This window comes from Lutra lutra, chromosome 6 (assembly GCF_902655055.1).
Source record: "Lutra lutra chromosome 6, mLutLut1.2, whole genome shotgun sequence".
Lineage (NCBI taxonomy): Eukaryota > Metazoa > Chordata > Mammalia > Carnivora > Mustelidae > Lutra > Lutra lutra.
Window position 1 is genome coordinate 37,652,335 of NC_062283.1, and position 23,805 is coordinate 37,676,139.

A 23,805-nucleotide genomic window follows, 5' to 3' on the forward strand; every position below is an offset into this window, starting at 1 on the left:
AACAAAACAAAAACAAATTAAAAATAACAAAAATCACTACCTGAATCCAGCTCCTGTCCCATCTCACCTTAGAAACAAAATTTCTCAAAGGCGTTATCAGTGGTTATTTTCCCTTCCTCATCCCCTTTCCCTTTTCCCTGCATTCCAGTTGACCTTTCCTACTCAACTCCACCAAGAAGGCTTTCCCCCAACTGCTGCCATGTGGCCAAATTCAAAAGGCAATTCTCTGGTCTCTTTGTATTCAACTTTTTGCAGCATTCAACCTAGATGTCTTTCTCTGACTGATATTTTGCTTAGCCTAATATATTCTAATCCATGTCATTGCAAATGGTAAGATATCATTCTTTTTGATAGCTGAGTAATATTCCATTCCTATATATATATATATGCATATATATATGCATGCACTGTATCTTCTTTATCCATTCATCTGTTGATAGGTGTTTGGGCTCCTTCCATAATGTGGTTATTGTTGATAATGCTGCTATAAACATCAGGGTGCATGTACCCCTCTTGAATCAGTATTTTTGTATCCTTTGGGTAAATACCTAGTAGTGTAATTGGATTTTCATTAAAACTTAGAACAAAATCTGTAGTCCTTACTATGTCTAGCCAACCCTGCATGATCTTGCCCTAACTAGCCTCCAGACCCCAACATTTGCCACATGCCTCGTACCCAATTGTGCTGCAGCCGTACTACTATTGTTGCAATTCCATAAGCACATTCCCATTCTAGGTTCTTCTGGGCTATCCTCTGCCTGAGTCCTCCTTTCTCCAGATAACTGCAATGCTTGCTCCCTTACTTCATGATGTCTGATCAGAAGTCTTTGTTGACAAACTATCTAAAATAGTCTCACCGTGACCCATCATTCTTCTTGACTGTCTACATTCATCATTGAATATAAACTATGTAAGGGAGAGCAGATTCTTTGCTTTTGATTTTTGCTGCAAGCCTGATGCCTAGAGCAGGATCTGGCATGTATAGGCCATCAATAAATATTGTTGAATGAACAAATGAATAAAAAATGATTTTATTACTAGTTAATAATTTAAACCATTATGGTCTCTGTCTCTTTTATGAAAGGTTTTTAAATTTATAAATTTATTTATTTATTTATTGCAAGCAGGAGAAGGGACAGAGGGAGAGAGGGAGAGAGAGAATCCCAAGCAGACCCATGCTGAATATGGAGCCTGCTGTGGGGTTTCATCTCACTACTCCAAGATCATGACCTGAGCTGAAATCAAGAGTCAGACACTCAACCGACCGAGCCACCCAGGTGCCCGAAGCCACTATGGTCTCTTACTGACAATTCGGTACTTTCCTAACGGGTCTTCTGGCTACTATCGATTATCTACTATTACTATCTGCTACTACAAGAGTCTACTATCCATTGAGTATATGTTTTTTATATGCTAATCATATCAAGTCATTCTCTTGCTTAAAACTCTCCAGTGGCAACTCATCATACAATACAATCTGAATGCAACACAATGCATACAATATAATCATATAATACAACCCAAACTTCTTACAAGTGATACAGAAAAATAGATACGAGCTGTCTGCTACTTCTCAGTATCTTAGTCCACACTTCTACCTTGACCATTCCAGCTACAATGACCCTCCAAAGCACATCTAGCTCATTCCAATCTCAGGGTCTTTTTTTATACCAACTGGTTCTTCTTCATGGAATGCTCATACCCAAGTCTTCACAGGGCTGGCTTATTTTTGATCATTGAGACTTCAGCTTAAGTATCACCTCATCAGAAGGGACTTTCTTAATCACCTAGTGGAAAGCAGATACCAGTCATTCTCACTTATTGTTCTGTTTTTAGTTCTCTCCACAGCCCTTATCTTGACTTGATATTCTTCTTATTTATTGATGATTACATGCCTCTCCACACCAACCCCAAGTAGAATATAAATTCCAAGAGATGAGAAATTGTGCTTGTCTGACACCACAGAATCTTTAGCAACTAGTATAGTATCTGGCACATACTAGATGCTTAAGATATATTCATCACATCAAATGGTTTATATTTTTTTCATCTTAACCCGATACCAAACACCGATTTCTAGGTAGAGGAATATATCCTAATACAGTCTCATACAGTTTTTTGTTCATTTTTATTTTTGTTTTTGTCATTCCAAATGAATGCAATTTTTAATTCATACAAATTTTCCAATTACACTAGCATGGTGTTTCCTCATGATTAGATGTCACATATTCACAACATTCGCTTAGTGCTCTGAGTATGACCTTGGCAAATACAGCTTTTCTAGCGACTTGGCTTACTTAGATTTTCGTTTGTTCTTCTACTTAGCTATCATCAAAATAATGATCATTGGACCTTATATTTCTACAGTAACTTACAGTTTATGGAGTCATTTTACAAAACCAAGCTTTTGATCTGCCCCCAAGCCTATATTCATTAGTGTTATACACTGAGATGGAGATTAAAGTGCAAAGAGAGAAATGACTTTCCCAAGGACATGGGACAAGAAAATGGTGAAGCCAGAACTGAGTTCAGGTTTCCTTTTTCTCCTCCAAATGTCTTATTCCTGCCACAACAGCACATGATTACCCCTCAAGGGTCTACTTAGAAGCATGAAGTATTAAAAATACTCTTTCATGCACTTCCTTCCTCTTTAGGCTTTTTCCCTCTTTACTAGCCAAACCTTAACTAGAATATCACGGATTTCAGAGAAAGCACTAGCTGGAACTTTCCTTTTGTGACAGAAATTAAAATAGAGGTCTCTGACCTGAAATGAACACCTTTTTTTTTATTTTTTAAAGATTTTATTTATTTGACAGAGAGAGAGAGATCAGAAGTAGGTAGAGAGAGAGGGGGAAGCAGGCTCCCTGCCGAGCAGAGAGCCCAATGCGGGGCTTGATCCCAGAACCCTGGGATCACGACCTGAGCCGAAGGCAGAGGCTTTAACCCACTGAGCCACCCAGGGGTCCCAAATGAACACCTTTTATCTGACAACATAAATTTGTTTAGAATTGTGAGAATTTATATGATAAGCATTCAGACATGAAGAATCTTTACACAAGACAATAAAGGGCACCGAGCATGACTTATAATTGACATTTTATGCATTTATTTAAAGGAAGGGTTTATTAAGAAACCCACTGGAAATTTGCAAACTTTTAGGAAAGAATATGACAGGAGATGAGTATATGTGTGGGAGAAAGATGAAAAATGGTTCTTGAACCTGTAATTTTAACTCCCACGCTGTTTCTTTCAAATGTCTACACAGATAGTGTTTATGATAACTCATCCCTTTAAGGCCAACATATTCTGCCTGTGGGGTTATTACATCTGTTTAAAAAATAATTAATGTATGGTTTGTTAATATTGTTTAATGTGTTGTGAAGTGACACACTGAGGGCCCTGGGCACTAGCACTTTTTCAGAAAAATAAATAAGAAGAGGTACCTTTATATGAAAGAGAACTTTTATGTTTGTAATAAATAAGTGATGTACGCTATGTTATTTACAGTTCACAGAAAACTAAAATATACCATCTATTATTGTTATATAAAAATGAATCTGATTCTAGATAATAGCTTAATATAATTGTGTAGGCTTTTTTGTGTACTTACTAGAAGCACTACTAAAATGGTTTATATCTTGTGAAGATGAAATTAAATGCTTAAATCAGATTCAAATGACAATGATAGGCCAATTTAGCAGAAAGCTTAAAAAGAAAATTTAACTGAAACAGATGAATGTAATAAATTTACTTAATTCTTTTTTTTTTTAAAGATTTTATTTATTATTTATTTGACAGAGAGAGATCACAAGTAGACAGAGAGGCAGGCAGAGAGAGAGAGAGAGGGAAGCAGGCTCCCTGCTGAGCAGAGAGCCCGATGCGGGACTCGATCCCAGGACCCTGAGATCATGACCTGAGCCGAAGGCAGTGGCTTAACCCACTGAGCCACCCAGGCGCCCCAATTTACTTAATTCTTGAGACACAGCAGTAAATGTAACTTGTTCAAACAGTAGCAAACAATGTGTAGTCTTACTCATTTAATTACAACACGGTGCCGTCCTTTTATTATTTAGACAATCGGTTGTATTTATGCTTTCTTATAGATTCCAATAGTATCACATTTTTGGCCATACTCCACTGCCGTTTGTTCCTGATGTTTACAAAATCCTTCAGTGTCAAGGGCTATTGACTACGTGAAAGCTAATGTCTGATTAAAATGATAAAGGATCTGATATCACATCATTAAATGTGTCATCTTTTCAGTCAGAAGATGTGGAGGGTCCAAATTAAAAACATATTGAAAAAAATAACATTCTAAGATTGCCCACCCAACTATTTAATGGCAATGTTGTGGTGCTGTGGACCTACCATTTTTTACATTGTGCTTTCCCTCCTCACCTCTTATTGCATTCTTACAAAACTAAAACCATGCATTAATATTTTTAAATCATTAAAGTTACACACTCATACACACACCATCATTCTTTCCTGACTGTGATATCCTATTCTTTATTTTCCTCCCCAAACATTTAATGTGATTTTAATTCTCCATATATAGAATGCCAACAGATATTTTTGATTGACAGGACCCCTGTAGTGGGGTTCTCTCTGGATAATAGTGAATATCTCCTGCAGGTGGGGCTGGGAATAATGAAAATATTTTCTGGATATGCCCCAAACCCATTCTAGTGATGAAGAGGGGTATGTGTGGAACATGCAGATTCCTCCACAGAGGCCTCCCCGCCACTGTGATCAGGGGAGGAAAACCAGGCCTTTTCAGCACCTGGCCTTGGGCACTTCCAGATACTATCTAGAAATCTCAGTGACTTCTGCTAATCAAAGGTTTGTTTCCAACTGCCACTACTGTTATTGGGGTTAAGAATATCCTATAGAGCTACCCTATGACCCAGCAATCGCATACTGGGTATTTACCCTAAAGATACAAATGTAGTGATCTGAAGGGGCACGTGCACCCGAACGTTCATAGCAGCAATGTCCACAATAGCCGAACTACGGAAAGAACCTAGATGTCCATCAACAGAGGAATGGATAAAGAAGATGTGGTGTATATATATACAATGGAATACTATGTAGCCATCAAAAGAAGAAATCTTGCCATTTGCTACTACCTGGATGGAACTAGAAGGTATCATGCTGAGTGAAATAAGTCAATCAGAGAAAGACAATTATCATACGATCTCTCTGATATGAGGAATTTGAGAGGCAGGGCAGGGGGTTGTGGTGGGTAGGGAAGGAAAAAAATGAAACAAGATGGGATCGGGAGGGAGACAAACCATAAGAGACTCTTAATCTCACAAAACAAACTGAGGATTGTTGGAGAGTTGGGGGGAGGAATAGGGTGACTGGGTTATGGACACCAGGGAGGGTATGTGCTATGGTGAGTGCTGTGAAATGTGTAAGCCTAAGGATTCACAGACTTGTACCCCTGGGCCAAATAATACACTACATGTTAATTAAAAAAAATAATAAAATGACAAAAAAAGAGAGAATATCCTAAAATGAAATTTCACCGAATATTTAGGGATAATGAACTATAATATTTTAGATTATTGCATCCCTTTCCCAATCCTTATTTTTTTTAATTTTTTTTATTTTTTTCAGCATAACAGTATTCATTATTTTTGCACCACACCCAGTGTTCCATGCAATCCCCAATCCTTATTTAAAGATACAAATATTAACCAAGAAAATATGCACATTGCAGTTACTGAAAAGATGTCTTTTAGAACTACAGGTCAAATTAACCACATAAAGGGACCCCTTGGTGGCTCAATAAGTCAAGTGTCTGTCTTCAGCTCAGATTAAGGGTCCTGCGGTCAAGTCCTGAATTGGGCTCCTTGCTCAGTGGGGAGTTTGCTTCTCCCTCTGTCTGCTGCTCCCCCTGCTTGTGCTGTCTCTGATAAGTAAATAAAATCTTTAAGAAAAGTTAACCACATAAAAAAGTGAAATAACATGATGAATATGTGTATTATTTAATAATTCTGGAAGAGGGGCGCCTGGGTGGCTCAGTGGGTTAAGCCTCTGCCTTCGGCTCAGGTCATGATCTCAGGGTCCTGGGATCGAGCCCCACATCGGGCTCTCTGCTCAGCGGGGGGCTTGCTTCCTCCTCTCTCTCTGCCTGCTTCTCTGCCTACTTGTGATCTCTGTCTGTCAAATAAATAAATAAAATCTTTAAAAAAATAATAATAATTCTGGAAGAACTATGAAAATTATGACCTTATAACCTTTCAAGCTTATGTCTGTGATGATTAAATCTGATTTATATAGATGTATTTTGGATATTAAGAACTAATGTACATCCATTAATTATTTTTTTTTATAATAGTGGCTTAGAAAAAAAAAGACCTATTAGGTTAAAGAGTAAAAGATGAAAGAATGAAGTTGTAGAATATTTTGAAATAACTGTCAACTGGTCATTAAATTAGTTGTACTTTTTATCTATTATACCTATGTGGAAAATACCTTCATAATTTTACTATACTCTTGTTTTTTGTAATCTTTAAAATATTTAAATTCTTTTGATCTTAGTATGTGTAAATGATAGTCATTATACCTGGCTCTTTTGCTGAATTTCTTTTCCCAAAGGTGCTATAATTCTAAGAGAAAAGGGACAAATAAATTGACCATTCCTGGCTCTTAGTATTTTCTTAAATTCTTACCTTGTGTCTGAAAGTAAAGAAAGTAAGACTGCCCAAGGGCTAACTTCACAATCAAATTCAGGCTTACCTTCTATCCTTTCATTCTTCTTAGTTTCTCAGAATTAACAAATATATCCAGAAGTGGGACTCCCGAAAATGAGAAAAACGTAAAGGAGGGTGGTCATTATCACAGATAAATATATGGGACAAATAATATAATAAAATCTGGCCACGACCATGGACTCAGACTAAAAGCATAAGCACAGAATGTGAACAAGGTGACACGTGGTTTTGGGTTTTTTTGTTCTTTTTTTCTGCTTAGCTTTCCTAGTAAAAATTTTCTATCTAGTATAGTCACTGCTGTACTTTTTTTTCCTCATTAGATAAGTAGACCAGAAAAAGTAGGTACCTTTAGGGTTTGGTTCATCAGTTTTGACAACAGATACAATCCTGCGTTATGAGGAAGAGTGATGTGTTAATGGACAGCTGTATTCAACCAGATGTATTAACTGGTGAAAAAATAATACCCCACCCCTTCTAGCCCAGAGGGTTTCCATGGGAATCCTGTCTATATTAGCTTTGGCAGAGACATCAGGCTATTTTTAGAGGTTTTGAAAGCAACCAAGAATGCCTTTCACTTTTATTCCAAAGGTGATCTGGTATCTATGATTATGAACCCTCTCACCCCATTCACATAACACCCCCCCCCCCCCGCCCCGAAAACACTCACTCCTAAAAAAACAATTGTATTCAGCTTTAACTTGGGTGCAGCTCAAAATCAAAAGCCAAGTCACTGGCTCTTTTTTCCACATTGTTCAGGTGCTGACAAGCCTGTCTTTTTAATTAGCTCTAATTGCTCTTAAAACTTTACCCAAGAGACTTTGCTACATTGTGTATTAGACCCAAATCTGGAGGCTAACGATGCTCTTCCAACAAGAGCCTTTCTTGGTACAGAATAAATTACTGGACATGGTTTATTAATAAAAAATTACCAAGTATAGACAAAGTCTAACAGGAGCATACCCTCATTGTGAGGAGAAAGTCTGCCATCTGGAAAAAGGCTCCTTTGCCTTTCTCATGAAATTATTTGCTGAGAGCTCTGTGTCATTCTGGGACAGGAATGCTGAGTGTTTCAGTCGGCTCTGTTCAGTAACTGCTATCTTCTCCTTGCTCCTTCACCTTTTTAGTAATGGTTGTCTCATTTGCACATCTTATCTACTTCCTTCCCTTTTCATCTCAACTGTATTTTTAAGTCCCACAGGCACTTCAGTTTGAAAAAAGATTGGAGCATATATGTGTGAAGCTTTATCTCTTTACTTACACCATGCTTTTTTTGCATTAGTTCATTTAATGTGATTTAAAAATGTATGAAGTTTACTTTTTAGCAGTATTTAATATTATCGGTGGGTATATTTAGCTAGTAGTTTCCTCTGTAGGGAGGAGCTATCTCTTGAGGAGTGGCTCATTAGCAGAGTGACTTGTGGCTTTATATTTTCATCCAAACTACATTTTGAGAATGAAAGCGGTATAAACTGGGACTCTACCAGGTAAAACTGGGAAGGCATAAGGAGGCAGCTTTCCGTTTATGTATAGGTAAAACTTGGGCAATGCTTCTACTAGAAATAATTTATTCAAAATACTCAGCAACATAATCATCATTCTATTGAGGAACTAAAAAAAATGTAAAGAGGCAGACTATTATTATATAAAGCTGAACTTAGTTATGCTCCTCCTTTAACCTTCGCCATGGTCAGCTTGAACTAATCATTCTGTCTTCTGCCATAATTATGCTTTGCTTATAACTGGAGTAGGAGACACTGACAGCCTTGGAGCAAAGGAAATTTGTTTGCTAAGATTTATGTCTTTTGACTTCAGACTTAGAGTTTCAAAATTCATGGATTGGTTTTTGGGTCTAGACCCCATCTCTCACATTCCCAGAGAGGAATCTTAATGAAGAGATAATTTACCTCCAAAGGATTTTATGCAGTTTGGATTGCTGTTAGTAGTGGTTGTATGCTGGACAGCCAGGCTTATCTGAGATGAGAAGCATCATGTAAAGCCTTTGACTTTTTAGAAAGCTCTTGAAAGCCAAAGACACCCGAACTTCCCTTCCCCACTTACTAAACTTCTACTTTCAATGGGTTCTCTCTCATAATCATTCATGTTGAAATTTCTGGCCATTCTGGATGATGTATATTTTTAAAAAATTTTTATTTGCGTACAGATGACACACAATATTACACTGGTTTCAGGTGTATAACATAGCAATTCAACTTCTCTATACATTATGCTCTGTTCACCACAAGTGTAGCTACCATGTGTCACCATACAATGCTATTACAATTGGGTAATGTACTTAGTAAGCTCTTTTTCCTAACATACTTTCTTTCATTCCTTTGGTCATATCTTTAGGTCAATCAAGTTAGTAAGAACTCTGGACAGGGCCTAGCTCTGACATGCCTTCTTCTCAGAGATGCATAATTTACTATTTTTTTTTTTTAAATAATGGTAAACTAATGGAGATAATAAAATAGAAATAAATATGCAACACAATCTAAATAAGTGAGTACATTCAATGATGACTATAAGCACTAGATAAATATGTTAAATTGCCCTGAATCACATTTTTATTCCTTTACTTGTTTTTGTTCTTCTCACGCTTTCCCTAATCAGCAGCTAGTAATGTCAAAGGCTTCTGGCTATATTCTGGTTCGTAGCTCAGACTTCAGCTCTTTACTGTGTCTTGAATTCTGTTGTCGCCTAAGCTGTTTATAGTTAGGTTAACTGCTGAAGCCAACAAACTTATGGCACAAGAAAAGTGAAAAGAAATTCTTTAGACAGAATGCTATGGATACCAAATGGAATTTGGAGTTATCCAAATAAATAGCACTGGAAATGGAAAAATAAAGATACATATAAAAGGTTTTTTTCTCACTTTTAATCACTTATATAGATTATTAGATTCCTAAAGCAAAACTTGTAACAATTTATTATGAGGTTATCTACAGCAGTAAAATGGATGATAACAACAGCATAATAAATGGAAAGGAGCAAATTCAGTATGTGTTGTAAGGTTCTTACACTATAGGTGAAATGGTATAAAAATACTTGAAGGTAGACTGAAAAGTTAAAGATGGAAATTGTAAACCTCAGAACAACTATTAAAAAAATTTAAAATAGCAGGCACCTGGGTGGCTCAGTGGGTTGAGCCTCTGCCTTCAGCTCAGGTCATGATCTCAGGGTGCTAGGATCAAGGCCCACATCAGGCTCTCTGCTCAGCAGGGAGCCTGCTTCCCCCGCCCCTCTCTGCCTGCCTCTCTGCCTATTTGTGATCTCTCTCTCTCTCTCTCTGTCAAATAAATAAAAACTTAAAAAAAAAATTTAAAAGAGGAACAATAATAGAACAATAGAATCATAAAAAATTTTTAATTAGTTCAAAGATAGGAAAAGAAGAAAAAGAAGTAAAGAACACATGGGATCAGTAGAAAATAACTACTGGTTTGGTAGATTTAAATCTACCATAACAAGAATCACATTAAATATAAATGCTCTAAACACATTAAGAGACAGAAATTGTCAATATGAATTAAAGTAAGTCCCAGTTATATAATATGTACAAAAGTACACTTTAAATACAGAGACACAGATAGGTTAAAAATTAAAAGAAGAAAAAATACACTACATAAATACCAATCAACAGAAAGCTGGAGTAACTATATTAATATAAGAAACAGTAGACTTTAGAACAAGAAATATTAAAAGGAGTAAGAGTAATATCATATATGATAAAGAGGTTATTTTCAAGAATTTATAAAAACCTGAATGTACTTAGCTACACAGTTTCATAATACATGAAGCAAAAACTGAGAACTGAAAGAAGTAAAAACTTCACAGTTACAACTGGATATGGCCACACCCTTCTCAGCAATCTACAGAACAAGTAGATTAAAATTCAGTAGGAATACAGAAGATTGCAAAAAACATCAAAGTTACCTAACTGACACATATACAATAGTCCTCCCTAATTAAAAGAATGCACTTAAAAAATTTTTTTTAAATATTTTTTTAATTAACATATAATGTATTATTAGCCCCAGGGGTACAGGTCTGTGAATCGCCAGGTTTCCACACTTCACAGCACTCACCATACCACATACCCTCCCCAATGTCCATAACCCCACCACCCTCTCCCAAGCCATCCCCCCACAACCCTGTTTCTTTTGTGAGATTAAGAGTTTCTTATAGTTTGTCTCCCTCCCGATCCCATCTTGTTTCATCTATTCTTTTCCTACCCCCAAACCCCCCATGTTGCATCTCCCCTTCCTCATATCAGGGAGATCATATGATAGTTGTCTTTCTCCGAATGACTTTTTTCGCTAAGCGTAATACCCTCTAGTTCCATCCATGTCGTCGCAAATGGCAAGATTTCATTTCTTAAAAGAAATGAAATGTTTTTAAAAACATGTACATTGAACATTTATCAAGATAGTCACATTCTAGACCATAAAAGAAATGTGAGCAAATTTAAGAGATTTGAAATCCTATAAAGTAGAATTTCGCAAACTTGGCACTATTGACATTTGGAGTCAAATACTTCCTTCTGTTGTTGGGAAGATTTCCTGTGCTAGTTAGCAGTGTTCCTAGACTCTACCCACTAGATGCCAGTATCAAATCCTCTCTGTCCTCCTAGCTGTAACAACAAACATGTCTTTAGACATTGCCAAATGTCTCCTGGGGAACAAAACTGTCCCCGCTTAAGAATCACTGATATAAAATATGTTCTCAAATACATCAAATTTGGGGCACCTGGGTGGCTCAGTGGGTTAAAGCCTCTGCCTTCAGCTCAGGTCATGATCCCAGGGTCCTGGGATTGAGGCCCACATCTAGCCCTCTGCTCAGCAGGGAGCCTGCTTCCCCCCCCCCTTCTCTCTCTGCATGCCTCTCTGCCTACTTGTGATCTCTGTCAAATAAATGAATAAAATCTTTAAAAAAAACCACATAAATTTTAGCAGATAACATTTAATGGTATAGATAAAAGATAATACCTTATGCCAAAGTGACTTTACCCCAGAAATCCAAGACTGATTCAATATTCAGCAGACTAATAATAATACTAACAAAAATATAATCATCTCAATAGATACGGAAACATCTAACAAAATTCAGGATCCATTCATAATAAAAATCCTTAGTGAAGTAGGAGTAGAAAGAAACTTCTTCAACCTGATAAATGTCATTCACAACAAACCTACAATTAGCAACACAAAGAATAAGTGTTTTCACCTAAGGTCAAGAAAGTGCCAAGACTATCTGCTCTCATTATTACAGTGCCAATAGGAATAGTGGGAGCATCATGGTAGTGGTCCTACCCAGGGCAGCAAAGTATAAAAGCATAAAAAGGAAATAAAAGATACAGATTAGAAAGGAATACAGGATTAGAGAGGTATACAGGTTAGAAATGAATAAATTTAAAAATTTTTTTATTTTCCATATGATTGTCTATGTAGAGAAGCTCAAAGAATCAACACAATCAGAAAAGAGACTGCTAAGAAAATGAAAAGACAAGTCTTAGATTTGGAGAAAATATTTGCAGAACACACATCTAATAAAAAAGTCTTTCATTCTATATTTATAAAGAACTACTATGATCAGTAATAAAAACAAAGAACCTAATTTTTTTTAATGGGCAAGTATTGGTGGTAACTAACAGACAAAAATGTTCACCATCATTAGGTTAATGCATCATTAGAGAAATGCTAATTAAAACTACAATAAGATACCATTATATAGCAATCAGAAAAGCTAAAATTTTTTAAACTGTTGCTTACCAGGTGCTGGTTTAGATTTTGAGCAACTGAAACTCTCACGCATTGCTAACTGGAATACAAAATCATATAGCCACTTTAGAAAAGTAGTTGGCAGCTTCTTATAAAGTTAAACATACACTTAGCATAGAACCCAGGATCTCTTTCCTACATCTTTATCCAAGGAAACCACCCCACAAAGACGTAAATGAGAATGCTCAATACAGTTTTACTCATATCACCAAAACCTAGAAATACATTAGTAGCTGACACAGTGTTTTGTAGGACATTCAGAGGGAAAAGACCCCTAAATGAAGCCAACTGCATATAGACATGCTAAAATATGAACTCTGCTCTAGTCATGCATTCAGAAAAAAAGAAAGATCAAAAAGCAACCAAAAATTAGGTTTCAACCATTATTTCTTCCCCCAAACCTCAAAGATTTCTCCTATTAGTCTTCATATTTTAAATTAATGTTTGGCATCCTTTGTCTATTATAATAACAAAAATTAGAACTTTTTTTAAATGAAAGCAATTTTTCTGGGGTGCCTGGGTGGCTCAGTCATTAGGTGTCTGCCTTCAGCTCAGGTCATGATACCAGGGTCCTGGGAGTGAGGTCTGCTTCTCCCCTTCCCACTCCCCCTGCTTGTGTCCTCCCTCAGGCTGTCTCTCTCTCTGTCAAATAGATGAATAAAATCTTAAAAAAAAAAAAAAAAGAAAGCATTTTTTTCTGTCTTCGTAGCAAGTAAGAAATTGCATTAAATTCTAATTATAAATGTGTAAAACACTCAAACATTCATAATGGATACAAAGTTTTCCTGTCTCTTCAGAAAGTATTCTAGAATCTAGAAGAATCTAGATCAATTGATTCTTTGTTTCCTGCCCTTTGTCACTGCATGTGTTTGTTATGCCATGTTTCTAATGAAACAACATTTTCAAATGAGAGCAGTATAAAAACTAATAATATTCCTGATTATTGGGACAGAAATAGCTTTGGAATAGCACAGGCTAGTTTCATATTTTACATGTCTTCACTGTCCCAGTTTGTCAGTTTAAAGCATGTGCACCTCAGGATGTATCAGTTCAGGAGGGTGTGGAAACCTTATACCTGTAATGGATGGTGGCCTGGAGACTCAGAAATAAGTGGGGTTGATTTTGAGGGTGAGTGTCCCTATCAATGGGTGGGGTAGAACCTGAGTGAAACTAGTATGTTCCTTATCACCTTGGTTTCCACTTTCAAGCAAATTTGCCTTGAGATATAGCTAATAAAGAAAAGGAAAAAAAAAATAGAGCTGTTTTCTTTGCCCCAAATCCTCTTAGCTCTTTTACCCGTTAGCTCTTTTTCATCTTTAGGTTTTAGTTTTTAAGTGCCTGAAACCATTAGTCCTGCCCTGGGATCAAGTTTTTTCTCTTATGCACTTTCTACCTACCCAGTACTGTCTTGTAGCACAAAATTAGATTTTTGTGGAGCAATTAGTTTGTAATTAGTGTTTTAAAAAAATCTATTTCCCAGCTCAAATATAAGTTCAAATCCAAATCCAAACAAACTAAAAGCAAAAAGATGTACCTATGAATTCCAATACTATCATTTGCTCAGTGATTAGTTAATGATTTGGGGAAATTTATATGAATTTTCTAGCCATAATTTATCCTCAAAATGAGTCTGGTAACAATTAATAACTAGAGATAAATAATGTGCCTCACAATGTGCTTAGGTGGTCAAAAAGTTATAAAATCAATCCATTGTTTTTTGCACTAAGTCATAGTAATGTTTCTCTCAATCATGTTACATTTTAAGAATCTCTTTTCATAAAACAAGTCAAGGATGAATTTACCAAGGTGAACCAAATGACATTAGACAGTCATTGGCTTTCAAAAATGGCAACTTCTTTAGCGTTTCAAATTCTTTGATGATTTTGTATCCTAAATATGTATACTTTCTTTACATTTCTCTTTTTTATAATCAATGTGAATGTGTCTGGATGACAGAAAAACTCACCAAACTCACCAAACACTTATTACCTGTAAGAACAGTTTTAACTCTATAGCTGTCATTCAAGCCTTCTCATCTGGTTTCAACCAACAATTTCATTTATATTTCCTAATCCCTTTCCCCACTCTGAGCCCAAATCATATCAGATGATTCATTACCTAAATGCACCCTGTACTTTTGTGAGTCCATGCCTTGGCTCACACTGTACCCTGTCCTTTGGAACTACCTTCCAGCATTTCTATTAAAAGCATTGTCTATCCCTTGACTTAGTTCAAATGTTTTTTCTTAGTCTGCCTCTATGCCTTTCCCTCCCCACTACAACTTTGGATAACCCTTCTTGTATTAAAACTAATTTTGGACAGGCTTTTCTCTTGAGCTAGCTGTATGCTTCTTAATGGTAAAAACTACATGTTAGCCATTTTTTCACATCTCACTACTAGCTCTATTCAAGCAAAAATTTTAAAATATCTTTGTCAATTGGAATACCCTGAAGACACATACTTTTGAGTAATACAAGGCTGATGAAACCCACTACATACAGGTTAAAGGGTTAGAAGTAGAAGAATTGAACAGTAAAAAGTTCTTTTGCAGGATGCTATAATCAGGTAAAAATATTCATCCTGGGCAAGTTACAACTTTTTAGCATCACTGTAGCTTTGCTTATAAGATACAAAATCAGGGGCGCCTGGATGGCTCAATTTAAGTGTCTGGCTTTGGAATCAGGTCATGAGCCCAGGGTCCTGGGATGGAGCCTGTTGAGCAGGGAGCTGCTTTCCCTCTCTCCCTGTGCCCCTCTCTTCCACTCATGCTCTCTATCAAATAAATAAATAAAATCTTTTAAAAAAAGGTACAAAATCAGTATAAGTGTGACTAATGGATCAGGTATTTTTACTACATATCTATTTAATTCAAAGAATTTTAACTTCAAATGCAGTGATTTTAATGTATTAGGATATTTGATCATATAGCATAACTTTGCATTCTGAAATGTTCTTTTTTTTTAATCAAATGGACTTAAAATGTATCATACTGTGGCAACATGAAAAGTCACTTCAACTTCAAAAAAAGGCCATCCCTTTTCTATAGCTCAGTCTATGACCAAAATCTACCATCATATCTGATTTTATTGCTTATAAAAGTAATAAATCCAAAAGTACACTGATAATTCTTTGAACATTATCAGACCTGAGTAAACTCTAAGTAGTGCTATATTTCCAGCCCTACTGTATTGAAATGGGATATTTTCTGAAAATTCAAAGTGGCATTGAACTTGATTTCTAGTAAATCTTTATTACTGATTAATATCTAATCATATCAGACTTTGTAGATTATTTCCAGGGCATTCTTTCATTCTAGGTAGAAGTTGTGCATTTGAACTAAAAAAAACACTCTAATGAAATGTATTTGAAAGTCCTTTCAAAGTTTATGAATGACTCACATTGGATTCAGGTTATTTGCTTTTTTGTCACTTATGTTTCTCCATTTATAAAAAGTATATAAAATTTACCCTTTGCTATTTTGGATAGCATTTTTTTTTAAAAGATTTTATTTATTTATTTGACAGAGAGAGCTCACAAGTAGACGGAGAGGCAGGCAGAGAGGGGGAGGGGAAGCAGGCTCCCTGCTGAGCAGAGAGCCCGATGCGGGACTCGATCCCAGGACCCTGAGATCATGACCTGAGCCGAAGGCAGCGGCTTAACCCACTGAGCCACCCAGGCGCCCTTGGATAGCATTTTGATAGCAAGATATACAAACCAAGATTTTATGGAATTTAAAACCATATTCTTTGCATTTCAGTTTTTAAATTGTAAACAGTGAGGTAATTATAAGTTTCAAAAAAAAGTGTTTTTTGGGAAGTGTTGTTAATTTGTAATTATAATTTGACTATGAATGGTGAGTACTTCCTTGAGAGGCCACATTAATTTCTATGTTTGCTTTTAATTAAATAATGCTTTCTGAAATAAATAAAAAATATTCTGGAAAAGGAAAACCAAATGCCTTGATGGTACATCAAAAACAACCCTAAATTGATTATGTCAATGGAAATAAAAATATTAAAAAAGTATTGTCAGTGACTGTTCAAGTATCCATGACTGTTCCCTCTGGGGTCTCTTTTGTATCTTGTATTTTTCCATTCACCTACCTATGTCTGGACCATTTCCCTGCCCATTTTTCTGTTGAATGGAAAGCAGAGTATGGTAGGAGAAATAAAATGAAGTAAAGTTCAAATCCCTCCTTTTGGCTACTTGTAAGCAATTGGAGGAAGTGGTTTAGAGTAAGTTTTAATAGCAGGTACTAAGGTTTACAGAATATTAATGATTTTAATTTGCCCACATTATTCCACGAATAGGGGTAGCTGAGGGTTAAATGACTGACCAATGGTATCTAAAGTATATTTCTGGATGAGAATAATTCCTACCCTCAACTAAAAAACTAGCAGTAAGTAAAAACAACTCATAAGCAGGTGGCTTTGGATTATAAACAAAAATCACTCTTTCTAATTGGCTGGATAAGCTGGTATTCTGTTTGAACTTTTAATAGTTCAATCTAAATATCAGAACAAGGACTTGCCTTTAAATGAAAATGCTTTATAGTGTTGAACATTCTTTTTGTAGTTTATTCAAACTTCTCTGAATTGTTAAGGTTCTGTCATGGCCATGAGCAGTGAAGAGAAATATGAGGAGGAAGAAAATAAATATGTAATTTAGAATTTGTTCAAGATCCAAGAGTTAACTCCCTTTATTCAAGAAAGTTGAGTCATGGGGAAACCACAGGTGGTCAGGGAGTGGGTGAACCATGACACATCTGTTTCTCATAAAACCAGACTGTGCCATTCTAGAGCCTTTACTTTTTCTGAATGAAATACATTCATGTGTGAACATGTCAGACCTGGTGCAGGAAAAACATTAATTTTCCCTGGCACACCACGCACTTATGATTTATTTGCCTAAATGCAATACTTGGGCCTTCTTGCTCCCTCTAAACATATTTACCACTTACATTTACTGAGTTCTCCTGGCAAGTTTGTGGTCTCAACAGGGGCTGGTTTTTCTAATACAATGTGCTCTCCATTATGAAAATCTGTTTACAAGCTCTTCAGGAACATTTGCCTGACTTAATGAGATTTTCACCCAAACTAATTATTAAATGCATTTTTATTAATATGGGTCTTGTCTCTCCTGGTGAAGACACAAACAACAGCTTAAAAACTCAAGCCATGAAAGAGTGAGGCGTAGGAATTTAATATTCTCTGTTATTATAGTTGAACTTAAAGCCATCAGTGCTTCTCAAAATGTAATGGACATTCGAACCATTCACAGATCTCATTAAAATGAAGATTCTGATTCAGTAGGTCTGGGGTAATGGCTCAAGATTTATAACAGGCTTCCAAGTAATGCTCTAACAAGCTGTTGGTCTATAAAAAAAACTCTTGAGTAAAGAGAACTCTAGGGGTAGTTTCTTTACAAGAAGGTTACAGTCAGCCAGGTGATATGGAAGCCACACTGAGTTTATCTCAGCTTGCCTCTACCTTTCTTCCCAGTTTTTGTGAGTATTTGCACTTAGGAAAAAGTTGAAATGCAAAAGACTGCACATCAACGGTATCAAAGTACATAGACAGCAACTACTTTCCCAACTCCCAAATCATTCCCCTTCTTTCTCTTTGCTCTTTCTGTTGTCTTCAAGGCCATTTTATTCTTAACAACTATTTTATACTTTTAAGAAATGTGTAGACTAGACAGTACAAAAGACTGAGGATTTTCTAATGTAGGATTTTCTAAGGAAAGAGTGATGTGAAATGTTAGTCCCTCTGAACTACAATTTGGAAGAGCTGACCCTTTTCTTACTCCATCTCTCTCTGCTTAAGGGAAAGTCATTTCTTTACCTATAAACTGGTATGATCTTACTCTACCATTTAATAACCCTGTTGATAGTGTCCAACAAGTTCGAATTATGTAGGACAGCATTTGGAAACACTTTTTAAAGCCTTATATGTTATTATTTTAAGACATACAAACAATGGCAATTCATGTGCTATGTAGTTAACTAGATTATGCTATCATTGAGAACAGGAATTATATTATACTTCCATTTTTATAACCTTGTACCTTAAGTCATGTAGTCCAATGTTAGGTATCATAATATTCTAAAAAAATTCAGATGATGAATAAATTGATTGAAAAAGAAATTAAGTTACAGTATTTAATGCTGACATTTGATCCTGTTGTTTAAGATGCTATCATAAAATAGAAGGTACTAAAACTAGCACAGAGGTTCTGTTTTTGTGTCATGGGCCATTCTGGCAGTCCATTAAGCCTGAAGAACCATTTTTTTCAAAATGCATAAAAATAAAGATATTACAATGAAAAATAATTATGTAAAAATAGTTAACAAAACATTAATAATTATTAATACACTAAATAACAAGGTCTAGCATCATGTCAAGTAGCTAACATAATTTTGAAGTAGTGATGAGTACAAATGATATATTTAAAAATATTCTACAGGGGTGCCTGGTTGGCTCAGTCAATTAAACATCTGACTTTTGATCTCTGCTCAGGTCTTGATCTCAGGGTCATGAGTTCAAGTCCCATTAGGGGTAGAGACTACTCAAAAAAGATAATAAAATGAAATTTTAAAAAATCCATGATTTCTATTAGTGGCCAATAATACAATGAATTGTTGCTTATATTCATAATTAAGAATGTATCAAATATCAGAGTTAGTGAAAATAAAGATATATCTTTTTCTATCTAAGTTCTGGACCTTAGGTTATAAACCCTTGAACTAGGGACAGGTAAATAGTAGAATTACAAAACCACATGATCTTTAAGAGACCTCAAAATCCATACCCTTGTCTCCTTTGATACAAGGTTTACAATACAACATACCATCTTTTGTTACTATAATTAAGAGGATTTGCAGTTCTGCTAGGTAGAACTAATAAGTCATTTTATCACTTTGCGCAATAACCATAGGTCTATGTAACATATGGTATGTATTAGTTTGGTATAGTATAATATAAAAGGATGCTGCATTGGATCTTAATTTACTACCAAAAAATGGAAATTTCTAACATTTTCCCTTACTCTTATATTCATAATTATATTAATATTACTTTGAAAGAAAAGATGGTGCTCCAAGATTCTGCTTTTTAAAAAGCATTTAGCTAAATGTGTCCAATGTAGTTGTTGAAGAGCAAAGATAAACAATTCTAAGTGTCTTTATTAAAAGCAGTGCAAACCTTGTTTTCTTTTACCATTGCTTCATATTTAGTTCAATGACAGCTACCATTAGTATCTGTCAGCAGATCCCTGACAGAGGGGGGAAACAGTGACTCACCCTTGATCACTGGCATGTCTACTCTGGTTCATCTGAACTGCCTCCCAATGCTTTTAGAAACAAGGTAGGTGTTTGACAAGTCCCACTGAGAAAATCAAGAGAAAGAGAAGAGCCAATATCAAGGAACCAGGTCTTAGGGCAAGTAAACAATAATGCAGAATTTTAAATAAAGTGGCAATCAGAAGCAAAGGGAATGATCTTGGTGAAATTAGTTTATGTCATGTATTTCGGGGCTGAGGTGTTCCACAGAATTTTGCCACAGATTTGCAGAAAAGTTTCATTAATGCCATTGTTGTGGATTGAACTGAGTCCCTCCACCCCAAAGATATGTTGATACCCTAACCTACTTGTATCTGTGAATGTCACCTTATTTGGGAGTAGTCTTTACAGATGTAATATAGTGAAGATGAGGTTACACGGGATTAGAGTTGGGCTCTGGATCCAATGACTGGTGTCCTTATAAGGAGAGAAACAACTGGAGCCAGGAACAGAGAGCTACCAAGGGAGACGCGGGGGGGAAGAGTCATGTGGCGGCAGAGGCAGAGTGCAGTGATGCACCTGTAAACCAAGGAATGCCTGAGGTTGGTAGGAACCAAGCTAGGTAGAGGCAAGGAAGGATTCTTCCTTGGAGATATCAAAGGAATAGGACCTTCTGACATTTTGATGTCAGACTTCTGACCTCCAGAACTGTGAAAGAATAAATTTCTGTTGTTTTAAACCACGCAGTTTGCGGTCATTTGTTATGGCAGCCCTAGAAAATGAATATAACCACCTCCTTTAAAAAGAGTTGGAAATTCGCAACGCTTGGCATCAGGGTGACACTTAATTTCTGTCTCAAAAAGTTGTTTTAATTCCAAAGTAATATAAACTCAGTTTAAAGACAGCACGGCTGCAACATTCTCACAAATATAAGGCTAAAATTTAGGAAGGTGAAGTCACAAGTACATTAGCCTTGACCTCTGCCATGATTGAATGACAGTGCTAAACAGTGGCAGTGGCTCCTAGAAATTGTAATGAGTGTGAAAGTTACATACATTTACTTGATTTAATCATGTAATTTTGTATTGATCTGGTACTACAATGAACTGCTAAGTCTGGAGAGCATAATTCAAGCAATTAAGTGATTACAGGTGACAAAAGAAGTATGGAGTACCCAGTGATTTCCCAACAGATCTTTTCAGTTTTAAGGAGCATTTGAGCACATCGAAATGCACATAGTTTCCATAATTTCTCTCATTGCTGGACTTTTAAGTGGCAAAGCAATAAGACAAATGCAAGAGAAACAGACACAGAAAAGCTGAGTCATTGGATTAAAAGGTCCCGAGATTTTAAAAAACAATATAAATACACTCATTGAGAACAGCCCCCAAATCAGAATTTCTGGGATGAATTTTCCTTCTCTGTATTTTACCTCATCACCTCCTCTCCATAAATCCATAACCCTCCTATCTCCCATTTTTCAACAGCCTGTTCCTAACTCATGTTCCCCCCCAAAATCTTCCCCAGTGTAGCTGTAGAATTCCTCCCCTATGCCTTTCTTCTTATTTTTTATTATGGAGATACAGATAAAGATATAAATATAGATACAGATATTTGCATTTCCTCTCTCATCTAACTCTGAAGTTTGGTGTGGCCATATGACATGCTCTGGCCAATGAAATGTGAGCAGAACTGGCGTGTCATTTCTGGGAGAAAATTTTAAGTGCCATTGCATGACCTACCTGCATCTCTCTCTCCTCCCCTAGTGATTGTGGAAGCACATATTAGCATGGATCATGCCTTAGTCTGAGTCTCACAGGGATTACAATGAGCCTGACTCCTGTAGATGTGAAGCATGAGGGAAATAAGCTTCCGTGATTCAAGCCACTGAGATTTAGGCCTTTGTTTTTCTTTTGCTATTGCAGCAAAACCTAGCTTATCATGCAAGATACAATAATAAACATTCACACTGCTTTATTTCCAATCTGAGCTTATTTCCATCTCAGTTAATACTTCTCCATAAAAGTACTGGGTGTTATACTCAACAAATCATTGAACATTGCATCAAGGACTAATTACGTACTATACAGTGGCTAACAGAACATAATAAAAAATACTTTTCCATAAAATAGGCAAGGTTTAGATTAGAATTACTGGTTCACCAAATGGAAAGCTAAGGCTTAGTGGTAAAGATCTGGTAAATATACAAACTAGAGAGTTGAATCCAGTCCAGCATTCTTTCCTTTATAAATTGTTTGTAATAGATTTAATGTGACTATAAGCATGGTCCTAATAGCAAGGGACAGGATCTGGATTTTAAGAAGGCATATGGTTATTGCAGAATAATGGTATGGTTACTACTAAAGATGTTAGTAAATTGAATTTGTGAAATTGCCATTATGTTCTGTTTTCATCCATTAAGCTGTATAATAAAAAATAAAAATAAAAGGGATTTGTATTTACTATAAATTTATTTAAAAATTTGAATTCTGAAGCTGCATGGTAATGTTAGATTAAATTCCATTAAAATTCTATTAACATAATTGAATTACATTTTAACGACTAAAATAATGAAAAATGCTTAATAATATGCACTATTTATATTCTTAAAGATTTCATTAATTGGATTGAATAGTATTTGGACTTATTACTAGTAGAAAAAAACTACTGCCTACTTAATAATGTTTTCATGCCAATAGTTACACTTCTTTCCATACTTTTTGGTCTTTAAATCTTTTTTTTTTTTTAAGATTTTATTTATTTGACAAAGAGAGAGAGAGTATTAGTGGTGTAGGAGGAGCAGAGGGAGAAGGAGAATCAGGCTCCCCACTGAGGAACCAGACACAGGGTTTGATCTCAGGACCCCAGGATCATGACTGAGCCGAAGGCAGACGCTTAACCAACTGAGCCACCCAGGCACCCCTAGTCTTTAAATCTTCTAGTGACTGCTGCAACATTACCTAAAAGTCAGGAGTGCATTTCAGATAAAATACAACTAAAATGGTTAAAATGAACAAATGTTTTTGAAGAATTTTATGGGAAGTCAGACAGAATAGCCTTTAACATGGACAATTTCAAGATAAAAACGTTATTGGTTGGTTTCACCCTAAAAAGAGTTTTATATTCGAGCTTTGTTGACTGATTTTTTTTTTTCAAAGAAGGAGGAATATTTCAGGTTTCTTTTAGCTACAGTGTAAGGGGCATGGAAATAAGCAGACGCCCACACTCCTTAGGTCTGAAAGATATCCGCAGACTTGGGGCAAATCAGACAGCTGCACTCTACTGAGTACATTATGTTCATTTCTGCATTCGGATTTCATTTGAAGTCTCTCTTGAAAATTCCATCTCAAGGGCAAGGCCTCAAAAGACCACCACTACTACTTGTTCCTAAATGTCCCTGCGATGCCCAAACTCAGCTTACCTGCTCATTGGGAAGAGTAGTTTTTTAATAAAATCATTGAGTTCATGTATAACAGTTATTGCATTTAAATGAAAAGTATTAATTTATATTAGTAACAAAAGCATATCACCACCAAATCATAAATAGAAATAACCAGATTCAGTCCATGAACTACCTGGAAATCTTGAGCAAATCGTACTTAGAGAACTGTGGTTATTTATATCAGATACTGCAAAGAAAGCTGATCTGTAGGACAGCTGATATAAATAGCAGCAGAAAGAGGAGCAGGGAAAGTCACATTTGTGTATGTGAACAGATCAAGTAGAACTTTTGCAACCCTATGAACTTGAAAACTACTTCCAAGATTGCATTACAACAGCATCCATTATACAAGGGAGGTTTTACTGCACTGTTTTAAGAGAAATACAAATTCTCTGGTGATCCTTGAACTGTGCTGCATTAAATATTCAAATAACCTACTACAACGAAGGATGCTGAAGCTATCTGCTGATCAGCCTTGCACCATTACTCTACCCCTAGGGAGATTTCATTACTCACCCTGCACCCCCACCCAGATCACTCTAGATTATTTGACAACCAAGTCTAAAATTCACTCACAGTTCTTCCTTA

At 36.0% G+C, this 23,805-nt stretch overlaps 1 protein-coding gene across 7 annotated transcripts in view; it reads right to left on the reverse strand.

Moving 5' to 3' along the window:
* KCNQ5 (potassium voltage-gated channel subfamily Q member 5) overlaps positions 1 to 23,805 on the reverse strand; it is a 535,207-nt gene that overhangs the window by 390,500 nt on the left and 120,902 nt on the right. Inside the window, exon 1 of one of the 7 annotated variants that reach the window (XM_047732065.1) lies at positions 19,797 to 19,860. The exons of the other annotated variants lie outside the window; for them this stretch is intronic. Within the exon in view, the coding sequence (XP_047588021.1) occupies positions 19,797 to 19,828 (32 nt within the window). The 5' untranslated portion in view covers positions 19,829 to 19,860. Of the gene's footprint in view, positions 1 to 19,796; positions 19,861 to 23,805 lie in introns of those variants that run through there. 7 annotated transcript variants of the gene reach the window in all.